Source organism: Castor canadensis, chromosome 8 (genome assembly GCF_047511655.1).
Source record: "Castor canadensis chromosome 8, mCasCan1.hap1v2, whole genome shotgun sequence".
Taxonomy (NCBI): Eukaryota; Metazoa; Chordata; class Mammalia; order Rodentia; family Castoridae; genus Castor; species Castor canadensis.
This window is the reverse complement of record NC_133393.1, coordinates 110,076,125-110,090,239: the sequence shown is the minus strand read 5'-3', so window position 1 is coordinate 110,090,239 and position 14,115 is coordinate 110,076,125. Positions and strand designations below refer to the sequence as shown.

Here is a 14,115-nt window from a genome sequence, read left to right as displayed (position 1 = left end):
TGCACAAAGCTAGGTATGGTGGTACGTGCTTATAATCCCAGCATTTGGGAGGTAGAGGCAAGAAGATCAAGAGTCTGAGGCCAGTCTGGACTTCACAGCAAGACTCTATCTCAAACAAAACAAAATAAAACAAAAGTAAAATGCAGAATCACAAAACAAAATGGCATGTTTCTTTACGTATGTGTGTATTTGTAATATATATAGAAAATCTTTGAGAGAAAGCAAACCTAGTTTACTAGTAGCAGCTTCTGGGGAGGGCATAAGTGGGGGGATACATGTGGACTTATGCCTTTTACCCTGTACATTTTGGATTCAATTTTCACAAAAGCAATGCTTTTCAGTGCTGCGTAGGTACTCAATAGAGCAAAACGAAATAAATGGGGAGCCTGGCATGATGGCTCACGCCTGTAGTCCCAGCTACTCAGGAAGCCATGATCAATTGATAGAATCACAGTTTGAAGCCAGCCCAGACAAACAATCATGCCAGGCATAGTGGTATGCATCCATGGTCCCGTCTATGCAGGAAGGACAAGTAGGAAGATCACCATCTAAGGCTGATCCATGTAAAAAATGCTAGACCCTATCCAAAAAGTAACTAAAGCAAAAAAGGCTAGAGTCATGGATCAAATGTTAGAGTGCTTTCAAGGCCCTGGGTTAAAACCCTACTACCACAAAAACAAACAAACCAACAAGACCCAGGGGCCTTAGAGCATAGCAAATATTGGACAGAAATCCTGCTCATCTCAGCTTAATTCCATTCAACCAATATTATAAACCCTGTGTACATACACAATACAATGTAGACAAAGTGAAGAAGGGCCTCACTGCTCCCAGTGACCAAACAAGCAGATAAACAAACAGATGAATGATATATGGTGCCGTAAGTGGACAGATAGCAACACAGGAGGTTTTATGTGGAGCCCCAGGAAGGTTCCTCCTGACCCATCCAGGGAGAATGGGGTCACAACACTCCTTCAGTAGCTGACACAACACTCCAAGACTGGAAGAATAGGTAAAAGAAGGGAAGAAGAATTTAGGGTGTGTGTGAAGTGGTCCATGAAGTATGAGCCAGACTACCATTCCCTTCCACCTCATCCTCACCAAACCTGTTTTTCCTCACCCCCTGGATAAGACAGTCATTTACAGGCCATAGCAGAGGGAATTATGAAGACTGGAGCCACAATCACAATGCTTGATCTGAGCCTAAATAGCCACAGGGAGGCACAGGCAGGTCCTGATGCCAACTTCACAGTGGCCTTCCCTACTGAGAGCCATGCAGACATCACAAGGCTTCCTCTGGACCTGTGTCACTGGTACCACCACACCTATGCCATGCAGTACATGGACATTCACAAAGAGCTTACTGTGTTCTACACAATCAAGTCTGTCTATCCAAAATAACACAGAGAGAGGCTCTCCAAAGAAAAGAACTCATTCAAGAATAAATAGGAGATTCTAACCTGGGGTACAGGCCCAAAGACAGTTCATAGGCACATCCAGAGAAGTTGAGGCAAGGGGAAACTTTTAAAGGCAAAATGAGGAAGATTACATAAGTTGTTTTGAAACAACTATCCTTGGCTAGAAGAATCAATAACAAGGGTGGCCTCAGCCCAAAGTCGAATAGGCAGTTGCTGGGCAGATGTCCTTGCAGAAGTATTCTTTGTGCTGTTGAGGTTTTCAGAGATTCCCATAGCAGTTTTTAATCATAGACACCTACACAAAAGGATCCCTCCTTTATGGCTGCTTGACTCCATTTTGCTAGGGTTTGGCGTAAGTGACTCCATTTTGATTCTGACAATGTCCACAAGGCTACAAAGAGCACCAGGTAGAATTGATTGCATTAACTCTCTGATGAGTGAACTGAACAATGCTTGCCTTCCATATCCTGTGCCTTTAGCCTGTGATTTAACCCAACTTCCTTATTATTGTCTGTCCTACTTATTTCCCTCTAGGTTCCCACTCCATGTCTTCACAAGACCCTCCAATGGCTAGGGCCTCCCAAAGCTGCTACTCATTGAACATCCATATTTTCCACTTGACTCTTGCCACTACTAAACTTGCCTCAGTTTAGCTAAGTCTCAGGGCCAATCTGATAAACTTAACCTGCCAGTGTGATGATGGAGGATGCCTACTTCATGAGTTTCTCACTCATGAAGATATACATTTTAATCAAGTCTCCAAGGTGAACAATCTCTTACCCCAAAGAGGGACAATGATCCATGGGAAATTTAATCGCAGTATTCTCTCCCCAGCCATTCTGGCTAGAATGATTCACCTGGATTCTACACTTGCCACTCCAGGTCACCCTCTTGTCGAGTCTAATTAGGCAACTACGTCTGCCTCCCCTCTACTGTGTGAGCTCCCTGAGGGCAATGTCAGTGCAGAACCTGCTGCAGGAGACGCAAAGAAAGTCAGCTTAAACTCACTTGTCCAATAAACTTTTGTTGAAGTCCAACTACAAGCCAGATGTTGGTAGGGCCACAAATGGGAGGCATAAAACCATCTCTGCTCTGAAAGAGCCAGTCCACTTTGAGCCAAATGGTTCTGGTTCCTGCTTTTGAACCAGCAATAGGAGAGAAGGGATAGTCTAGACATAAATAAACCCACTGAAAAGCCAGACGCATTCCAAATACCAGTGTTTCTCATACTGCAGCAAAAGCTCAACTGAGTGTAGAACATGGACAGGTTCCATGCTCCTGGTCTTAGAAGGAAAACTGTCTTGTGTTTGAATAGAAAGCCCCCCTTTAGTTTCTTATTTTATTATGAAACATTTGAATAGTACAGATAATGATATAGCAAACATCCTTGATTCAAACTGCCTAAATCCAGTGATTGCTAAATATTTTAACACATTTATTTGTTTTTATTACGAAAATAAAGATGACAGAGTTGTAGGTCCTTTGAAATCTCCCCCTAATTCTATTCCCCTGTCTCTTCCCCGGAGATCACCACTTTTCTCAAGCTGTTTTGTCCCCTTCCCATTTATATTTTTGATTCTTTGGTTCCATTTCATGTGCTCCAGTAAGTATGTATAGGATTGGTGGTATGTTTTTAGAATTTGCATAAATATATTCATGCTGTAGGTATTATTTTTGCAAAATGTTTTTGTCAACATTTGAACAGCAATGTTTGATAAATGTCAATTTACTTTGAGATGAAGTTATAAATAATACCTTTAAAGAGTCTGTCTGAGGGTACTCTTCCTGGAAACCGCCCCTAGATGTTCAGCTCTGGTTAAGGCTCATCTTTGGTGGACTTGTTTACACTTCCATATAACATTTTATTCTTGTCAGGGACTATGCTGAGTGTCAGGAGTCATCATGCCCCATAAACTGTGTGTGTTTCAGGGTCAGGCACTAGGATTTACTTCTCTTTGACCTCCAGTGTCCAGCCTATGTCCTGGCATATCAAAGGAGAACTATAAATATGTAATGTATTAATCTAAATTCCTTTAAAAAAATAAGCGTGTTCATATGCACTTATGTAAATCTCAGTGCCTGTATCTCAAAGTCAGGGTCTAAGGACTCCAGGTGCCATCTTGCTCACCCTTCATCTTAGGTAGAATTCTAATAATTACCTGTTTTCTTCTATACAGTAAGAATGATAATTAGAACAAAAAAGGAGGGACTATAATCTGCTTCTAGAAAAGAGCATTCATAGCCATAATAAATGAGAGCCTCAAAGAGATAAGAAAAAGAAAATTAGAAAAAGCATGAGTCTGGAGATATTTCCTGTAATTGACATCTCTAAGTCCAACACTGATTCACCGGGAGATGAGATTATACCCACGTCCCTTTGTTAAGAAGCAGAGAAATATACAATGATTTTAAAAGTTAAAAGCAAAACATTATAGAACATTTAAATCAGATTTTTTTTTTTTGGACTGGTCATTCCTGTCCAAAGTTTTTTCAATTGCTTTCACTCAACACACAAATGATCCTTGTTTTTCATTTTAAAGCAGATAAGTTAGAACATTCTGTATTTCTTCCTTCCTAAAGACCCCATCAAAGAGGGGGGATAACTTTCATAACCCTGTACCAAGTTTTATCAGAAATAAAACATGGCTTTTTTTCAGGTACTGTCACAACCACAGAGAGAAAGAAGGGACACAAGCATCTTCCCCCTCCTCCAACACACGCCCTTTGTCTACAGCACTGGGCAGGCAATATGGCAGAGGCAGGTGAGACAGCAGTCTTCCTCCCACACTGCTTCTTCAGCCTGCTTACCTCCTGAAGGGCAACAGTCTGGGCACAAGCAGCATTTGTGAGTCTCCAGATGACAGGAAGTAACCTCTGGGGATCCTCTGGGGTGACAGGCACAGAAGCCCCAACACATGGCCAGGGCAGCGCATCAAAGCGGCTTGACAGAAGGCCTCAATGGGAGCCTCCGAATGGATTCCAGGGTGGCACACCATGAAGTCCTCAACCAGGCCTAAGTTTTCAGAGCTCAGAAACAGCCGTCTTGGCCACCCAGGTCCTAATTCTTTTGGCCAGAGTCCTCACTCAGAACTACCTGCCCTGGCATCCTGGTTTGCAGCCCCCTAGCCACTGCAGCCCAGCCACTCCTGCTTGCCCTGCACTGCCCTCCTCCCCCACCCCCACTGCCTCCTGGGTCTCAGAGCCACACAAGGGAAAGGCCCATTTGACAAGCTCCCTGGGTTCCTCCCAGTTTCTCAGTGGCTGGCCTCACTCTAAGGAATTCAACCTCATCCTTCCCGACAAATCCACCCTCTCTCCTTTGCCAGAGCCCTGTGCATTGCTCAGGAGCTGCTAGACTGTTGCTCAGGCCTTGAGAACAGACTATGTCTGCAGAGGACATGATGAGAAAAGAGAATAGGAAAATCTAATGTGTTCCCAAGGGAGCCCCCTTCCCCGCCCAAGGTCCAAGTGGCTCTTTAGGATCAGGAACACTGTAGTTGCCTGTTCACTAACTTCCTGGGTTGTTTTTGAGAAATAAGAACCACTTGACTAGATACTTATTTCCTAACCCTTGCTCACCAATACCTACTTTTAAAATGAACAATGAACAATCGAGACTATTTGACTATTTGACTATTTGACTATCTCAAGTCTCTACAGGGTTTTTGAAACCTAGGACATTTAATATAATTTTTCATACTGCTTAGCTCAGTAACTAAAGCTGTTAAGAGATTGGGATATATCACTGGAAAACATGTTCATTAGAAGTCTGGAATCCAGTTAGCAGGAAAAGGACTCAGAGATAGGAATAAGAGAAAAGGCACTAGGAGAAATGGGATATGATGTTTCTGGCACTAAATTTTGAATTGCCAAATATTGCCCAAAGCTCTAATTTCTTACCTTCCTATACTGATTCTTGTCCTGCACTACCACATGCAGTCAGTCACTAGCCAGATATAGTGCCAGTGTTACGTTGATAGGCCATGGTGAAGGCTTAATATACAGCCAATTTTGGAAATACTGTAACTGGTCACCAACCGTCCAATATATATAATGACACCCAAACTCACCTGAAAGAAATGATGAAGGGAGCATTGATTTGCTATATGGCCCTGGTGACACTGGAATTAACATTCTGGATAAATACTGGAGACCAAGGCTGCCCAATCTTCAAGGAGAGGTATCCAAGAAGGCGGGGACTTCCTGGGAGAGACCTCAGCTTTTGATGCTTGTGGACTCTCAGTAAGAGGAGTGCTTCCCACCCAAATGCACATGCATACACCCAACCTACCCCCCCAGTGCAGGCGATGAAGCCCAGGGACTCATACCTACTAGGGCAAGTGCTCAATCACTGAATTACCCCCTAGACCCAATGAGTACTTTTGAGTGTGACTTTCTACAGTAGCTGTAAAGATGAAAATCACGGATTGCCAGAGAGCATCATGGTCATCACTTAGAGCATGCTTGAGTGTAGTGGGATGGAATGAAGTCATGGATAAAAACCAAGGAAAGAGGCTGACTTGAAGGCAATTTTGGGTGTTGTTACTGCAGGCCCTGGGCCTGCTCATGGCTGCCAGGTCTACTCCCAGGCTTCCCAGTTATGTAACACTTTCAGATTAAGCCAAATTGAGTTGTTTTTCTGTCACACACAACCAGAAAAAATGGAGAAACTTGGTAGTTTTTAACATTATGCATTTTCTCAGCACTCGTGTGAGCAGATCCACAGAAAGGAGAGCTTATAACTCAAAAAGGCTAGAGAATACCATCAAGCCCATAGGGAAACAGGATAAAAATATTATGGGGTGATTATTTCTATGATATAATTTGTGTTAGAGATGATATTACAAACATTCTTCTGAATGCCTTTGTATTTTAATTCACTTAGTCCCCTCAAACAGTGGCTGAGATAGTGCTTTCATTACTGTCCCCATTTTGCAGCTGAGGAAAACCAAGGCACAGAGAGGATGAGCAACCTGCCTGATGCCACAGAGATAGGAAGTGGAAGACCTAGAATTTAAATTCAAGACAACCCAGTTCCCCAGCCTTAACCACTATGCACACTGTTACTGTTTGGGCAGAAAGGAATTTGCTGGTTATGACAGGCAGGTTGGAAATCCTGCTTGTGAGGACCATTACATATGCTTGCTTTCTTGGATCTGTTACTCTACACTCTTAATGACTGATTCCCTTGGAGAAGTCAGTCCTGTAAGAAAATGGAAGTCCAATAAGCAAAAGCCTCCCAAATTATATTTCATTTATCTGTGCTTGAAAATAGAGAATGGTTTCACTCATCTTCTTAGAAGATTTTAAGAATAAACCTTGTGAAACTTGTCATAACAGAAAAACAGAAATGGAACCTAGATTTAGGTCTACATTTTGGCCAATTAACATGGACAGAAACATGAAGAAGGTAAAGGAGAAAAGGACCAAGATAATATAAAAGGTATGAGAGACTGAGGCAGCAAAGAAGGCAGACATTAAATAATTGAAAAAGAGAAGAATATACACATTGACAAAAAGAGAAAGAAACATCTGCAGAAATAGATTATCAGTGCCCCAAGAACAATACTATGTCTGTTTCATCTGCTGATACTTTCCCCAGAACCAGCACCATCCCTGGCATAGAGTAGACACTCAGGAAATGGTGTTGGCAAAATAAATGAAAAAAAGCAAGATAAACATATAAAGGGCCACAGATAGGAAAGAAGACTTGTAATCATTAAGTTCATGGGTTATGGAGTTAGGTGGTGCTGGGATCAGATCCTGACTTTGTATCTCCAGTTTCATGACGTCTTGGGGAATGTACTCACTGCATTCACTATTTTTTGTATGTCCATTTTTTATATATAAAATAAGGATATATTTCAGATATTTTGCTATTTTTCTTTTCCAATCACCCTTGCTCTATGTTCTTCTCCAGGAGGCAGACCATATTTCTGCTTTGTCAGCTGGCTACCTGGCCCTGCCATTGAGGGCACTGGAGGGAGACTGGAAAGACCAAGAAGGAAGAAGGAACAGGCTCCACCCCATCTGCTTCCAGTTCCTGAGAGCATCACTTCCACAAATCTTGTTCACTGAGGTGGTGGCAGCCACAGGTCTTTTCTGTAGCAACAACTGAACCCAACTGACAGTTTTCTAACACCTGCAGAGCCAGCTTTTCCCCACCACCCCCGCCCCAGACACCAGACCAGCAGAGGTCTCAGGTTCAGCTCTGGAACTCCCATCTTTACAATTCTACCTTTTGATAATGTCAGCCTCTTCCTTTAGCTCCCCAGCCTAGGGATTGACTGGCTGCCACCTTGATACTGAGAGTCCTCTCTTCACCCTTTAAGTTGGCTAGTTATCAATTTCATTCTTAATTAATTCTTTCTATTTTCTCTGTTTAAACAACTGGTATAGTTTCTGTCTGCTGCACACAGCATAATAACACCTACATCAAAGGGTCATGAGTAAAGTGCTTAGAATATTGCCTGGCTGTAGTAAGAATTCAATAAATGTCAGCCGTTGAATACAGAGAAACATAGAACATTTAGACACTAATACTGGAGGTCACATCGTTGATTGTCTTATACATCATTAACTTTGTGTATTAGGAAAATAAAAATCACTACCAATTAAATTATGGTATGTGATAGATTTTGAAGCTCATTCTGATATTGCAGATATTAAAACATGAAGAAGATATCTCTTAGGGTCAATGAAACACAATATTTAAATTGAAGCATAGTGAGTGTAAGGTAACCCTTGCATGGATTTAACATATTCTTTACCACTTACTGGGCAGTGTCAGCATTAGTAATGCACACACACATATACACATGCATAGAAGGAAAGATAAAGAAGTATGACAGCATTTTCTGGTCCTGTCTGGATCCCCCTGCCCCCACCTCCTTGCTCTCTCCCCTAATCCCCCAAGCTTCCTGCCCTCTTCTCCAATTTTGTTGAAGAGAAGACATAAGCGATAATAAGACATAGCATTTTTGCTAGTTTGAGATAAGGACAGCTATACAGAGAGATTCCTAGCATTGCTTCCATGCCCACGTGTATTACAACCTGAATTCATTCATCTCTACCACATCTCTTCATTACTTCCTGGTCACCTTCCCATAGTGGCCTCTGTCAGTTTAAGATTACTTTATTAGCTCCTCTGCAGTGGCCACATCAAACACTTTCAAGTTTTAGGTTTCCTTCCCTTTCTCTATTCCTCCTGTAAGTGCTCTCCCCTTAGCGTGTGACCCATGTCCAAATAATATTACTGCAATTGTTTTAGGTCTATAATCTTCATATGAGGGAGAACAATACAATCTTTGGCCTTCTGAGCCTGGCTAACTTCACTTAAGATGATGTTCTCCAGTTCCATCCATTTACTTGAGAATGACAAAATTTCATTCTTCTTTGTGGCTAAGTGAAATTCCATTATGTATAAATACCACATTTTCTTAATCCATTCGTCAATAGTGGGGCATCTTGGCTGTTTCCATAACTTGGCTATTGTGAATAGTGCTGCAGTAAACATGGGAGTGCAGGTGCCTTTGGAGTAACCTGAGTCGCATTCCTTTAGGTATATCCCTAGGAGTGGGATTGCTGGATCATATAAAGCCTTCCTTTTTTTTTCCCAAGCAAAATAACCTAGCACACAAATCACAGAGAGAATCCAAGTTTGCTTTCTGCTCGAACAGAGAGGGAATGAGATTCTACAGTGGAAATTTTCCTTGCTTTTTAGCATGACCAGTGGTCTGAACTAAAATTATACTATGCTCAAAATACCCTGTAGGCTTTTATGTGTCATGCTTAAGCTTCAATCCAAGTATGTTTCTAGAGAATGGTTACAATCAGAAAAACAAGGAATGTAAAAATAACACCTTATGAGTCAATGTGCTTTCTGCCCGAAATAGGTTTACTATGACTGGCTCAGTCCAGCCCCAATCACCTTGCAAAAACAGCCTAGAAGTGACTCCACATCATGCAAACTCCAGAAAGCCTGGCTCTGTTACAAGTCAGGAACACACATGGGAAAGGAAAGGAAGAGAAGGGAAGGAAAGGGAAAAGAGAAAAGAAAGTTGGTGACTTTGTGGGGTCAGAAAGAGGGGGAAGAGAAAGAAAGGAATGGGTATGACACTGGTTGGTAGTAGATTTGAAGAAGAAAGTAAAGAAGACTAAAGGCAAATTCTTCTGAGGTTTTCAATGATGAGGGGTGATTTTCTTTAATTTTCACACATTGATCAAAGAGGAGAACTGTGATCTGTTTTTCCACACAAATCTCATTCCCTCCCTAGGCCTCTGACTTGATCTGAAGATAGAAAATTGCACTGGATCTTCTTTTAAGTTCTGTGCATTCTGTTGGCAACATTTGCTTAAAAATCCTTGCTATGCTTCTGTGTCTTAGCTTTCTGATTTTCCCCTGGGATGGGTGAAGAGGAACAGTTGACTGAACATGGAAGAATGAAAAAGGGTGACGGTGCCGGCTGCATAGATGGAGAGGGCTCACGGAACACTGGAAAGACAAGTCTTTCTCAGCATCCTAAACAAATTGCTGGCAAGAATACACAGAGGATGTAGTGTGAGGGTGTTAGACTAATCACGTGTTGTATGTTGTATGTCCTGTCCACTTGCAATGTGACTCACATTGTGTTAAGCACTGGAGATAGAAAGACAGAGAGTATAATTCTAACTTCTAGGAACTCACAGTCTAACCAATGTGTAAACAATTAATTCATTATTTTCCAAAAATAAAACATGAGTTGAAAGGTCAGGCCCTGCAGGAGGCATAGAGAACGGAGCAAATTCAAAGCCCCGGAACCTATGCACTTGCTGTTCTCCCTGGCTGAAGCTTCCCTAATGAGATAGCCCCATGACTCACTCCTGCAGCCATGCCCAGAAAAAAGCCAGCATCAGGGGAACAAAGGTAAAAGGGACAGATGTGTAGAGTCTGTGGTATTTACTGAGACCCTCCCACCAGATCTCTTTCCATATTTCTCAGACTTCTTCACTCACAGCATTCAGCTTTTCTGTGTTGAATCTCTCATATGTGTATTTCTGAATAACATATTCTGAGATAAGCCCCCTCACAGAAGTTTAAATCACATCCTACTGATTTGTGACTCACTAACCAATCAATCCCCTTGTGCAATACAGACTTGGAGCTCCAGGAAGCAAAGCAATGGTGATGCTGTCAGTAGAGGTAATGGCAATGGGTACCCTGAAGCTGGCTGGCAGGGTTTACTAGAACCAATGGCTAAAGATACGTGAATTTTTCAAGCTGTTGATGTCATGTTGGCAAGCTTCAAATAGGCCATGGTGGAAGGATTCAAACCATGGAAACCAGCCAACGCTACACATCGGGGCTCCTTTTCCTTCCTGAAAGCCAGCTGTTCAGCATTAACTATATACCGTTGTCAAGGATGATTCTTCTGGGTTGCAGGGAACAACTTAACCAAATGGTTTCTTCAGCAAAAACTACACAAAGCATGTGGAAGGTAATAGAGAGCAGCGTTCTCCCTGGTCCTGTGCAAGTCAGCTCCTGTTGGCTCCATGCTCAACAACTCCCTAAAGCAGAAATCTGCAAACTTTCCATAAAGGGCCAAATAGTAAATACTTTTTGCTTTGCAGGCCATCTGCTCACAGTTGTTACTATTCCACTCTGCCTTTGTGGCACAAAACAATCACAGTCAATATGTAAATGGTAGTGTGGCTGTGTTCCTAAAGAATGTTATTTATAGACACTGAAGCTGAGATTTCACATCATTTCCATATGTCACAAAATATTCTTCTTCATTTGATCTTCTTACAGCCATTGATAAGTATAGAAATCATTCTTTCTTAGCTCATAGGCAGAGGGCTAGATTTTGTTCATGGCTGTAGTTAGCCTAATTCTGCCTTGAAGTACAATATATTGGGCAAAGTCAGAGTAGAGAAACTGATAACAATAACTCAAAAAATCATAATAACATTTGAAATTGCTGAGTAATTTATGCAACGAGTGCTGTACTAAGAACTTTATATATGTGTGTGTGTGTATGTGTATATCTATCATCTCTCTATCTAGATCTATATCAGCTCATTTAATCCTAAAATGAGTCCCAATATTGAGGTTTAGAGAAAAAGAGCCTCGATCTCTCAGTTAGAACATGACTGAGCAAGTTAGAGTTTGGATGCATCTTTGCCGAATTTGCAAGCTTGTACTCTTAGCCTATGCCATCCTGGTCTGAAACCTTGAATGTGGTTTACAGGGAAGAATCTTGAACATTCGCCACCAGCTCACGTGCTAATTCCCCTTGGGCCATTGCTTGTAGCCAGCAACTCTACGTTCTCTGGTGACTGAGGCAGCCGCAGTCTTCTGGCTCTCAAGACCCTAAAAGTCATCTAGCAAACTTACTCCAGAAGAACAGTAAGATAAGCTAAGTCACATCCAAAAACTTTCTTTTTAAAAAATAACCTCCATAAAATATAGAAGTAGGTTGAGCAGCACTTCACTTTATTTCCAAAACACATGAGACTGGAGGCAGAATCACTAGACTGGACTTCGTCCTTGAGTGACAGAAGCTGAGTCCATGCTGATGAACCGTGTTTCCATCTCCACAGCGGCAGTGCAAAGCCAGGAGCTCTGCTTCTTAACATATATTAGAGTAAAAGACAGAAGGTTAAGTCCTGAGAGGACAAGTGATTCCTGGCAGGAAAAAGATAATTATTTGAGATTTATATGTGTGTCTGTATGCAAATGGAAGTAATATCCAGAATATTCAGAAATGAAAAACAATATAAACTATAAATTTAATTATTCCTAGGACATTAAATGTCATGATTTCAGTAATTATCTTACAAATACTATAGTAAGAAAACTGATGAAGTACAAAATACTAATATTGTTAATAATATTAGATATGTGAGATGATTTGTTATTAACAAATTTTTAAATGTCTAAAACAAATAGTTCGATTGAATAGAAGATAGATTCCTAAGAACATAAATAATTTGGTTTAGCTGGAACTCTAAGATAAATTGGAGGGATGGTGACCTGGGTGTCATTCAGTAGGAGACAATGATTATCCAGTTAAGGCTGACCTTGACCAAACATGGTCCTTCACTTAACCATCAGTTTTACTCAGTTTGGGAATCAACTCATTCTGACCTTGCCAGTTAAACCAGAACTCCAGATGCACATTTAAAGGAGAGTTTAGTACAATCTTAAAGACCAGTGTAAACATTCACTGGTTTATGGAGAAAGCTAACTTGTCCCCTGGTATGGGAAGCCAGCCTTTTAAATAATAAAGTGTTCTGCCTGCTTAACCTTGAAAAGATCAAGCTTCCAGTGAGGGATCCAGGTTGCAAAGGAGGAATCAGATGTCAAAATGGGAGTGATGGAGAAGACTGATGTTACCCGCACATGCAATGCCCTTTTTTTTCTTTCTTTTTTTTTTTCATTTTACTTTTATTATTCATATGTGCATACAAGGCTTGGTTCATTTCTCCCCCCTGCCCCCACCCCCTCCCTTACCACCCACTCCCCCCCCTCAATACCCAGCAGAAACTATTTTTCCCATATTTCTAATTTTGTTGTAGAGAGAGTATAAGCAATAATAGGAAGGAACAAGGGTTTTTGCTGGTTGAGATAAGGATAGCTATACAGGGCAGCAATGCCCTTTTGATGGGCGTGTCAATTGGCACAGAAAGGCAGGAAAGCCAACAACCTATAGAAAGGCCTTTTTAAAAAGTCTATGATAAGTCAAAGGAAACCCTACCCCTAGGAATTCACCTTAAGCAAATAATTGAACAAATGTGCTAAGATGAACAAAGAGGATGCTAATTATTGTAGAATTTATAGCACTGATAAATCTGAAATGACTTGAAAATTAGCAATAGGGATTCAGATAAATAATGGCATGTCTACACAATGAAAACCATGAAGCCATTAAGTAGGGTGATAGGGATCTATTTTTATGGATATGAAAGGAGAGATGTTTGTATTTTTCTAAGTGTGGTAAAAAAACTGTGTCCTCTGATTCTGTGGGTGAGATAGAGGAAGAGAGAGAGAGAGAGAGAGAGTGTGTGTGTATGATTTACCATAGGCTTCTCAGAGGTTGAAATATTCAGCCAATTCCACTTTCTGAGGCTCTTATCATATATATATGTTTATATCACTCTTGTCATTTCTCCTCTAAATGTGCCTTTATAAATAGATGCATATTTATAAATAACAAAATGCATATTTAGAGAAGAAATGATGAAAGAGGTATACAAAATTTTGTAGTCTATCATATCTCTTCACATTTAATAAATTAATGCTGTCATATAATTCTATATAACTAGTAGAGTACACAAATTTAAAGTGATATGATGAAGTTTTTCCTCTTCCAACCCTATCAGAGTATTTCTGGGTCTGGATATAAACTCCCTTGGATATAATATCAGAAATAAAAATATCAAATATCAAATTTTGAGGCCCCCTGAGAATATGTGCCCATTAAATGGTCTTCCTAATTATGCAATAGGCACAACCTCTGACCCAAGTTAGGATGGATCGGTATACTCCATTCCATCCAGCCCACAGTTCCTGCATTCTGGATTTCCAAGACTGTACTCTAGGTGTCTGGGTTTACAGTTTTGGGTGCCCCTTGGGCCATTGCAATGGCTTTTCCATCAGATACTCTGGCCTCTATCAACCCCCTAGTAAGAAGCATGGTGTCCTGTTGCAGTACAA

The 14,115-nt window shown here is 41.1% G+C and overlaps 1 protein-coding gene across 4 annotated transcripts in view; it reads left to right on the top strand.

Annotated features, from left to right (window-relative positions):
• LOC141425797 (uncharacterized) overlaps window positions 1–12,858 on the top strand; it is a 239,909-nt gene extending 227,051 nt beyond the window's left edge. For all 4 annotated transcript variants that reach the window (XR_012450903.1, XR_012450905.1, XR_012450904.1 and 1 more), the window contains one exon: window positions 7,339–12,858. Coding sequence is in view for 1 of the 4 variants with exons in the window: in XM_074083905.1 (XP_073940006.1) it covers window positions 7,339–7,536 (198 nt within the window). In the remaining 3 variants the exon portion in view is untranslated. The remainder of the gene's footprint in view (window positions 1–7,338) is intronic.
• The last annotated feature ends 1,257 nt before the right edge of the window (window positions 12,859–14,115 follow it).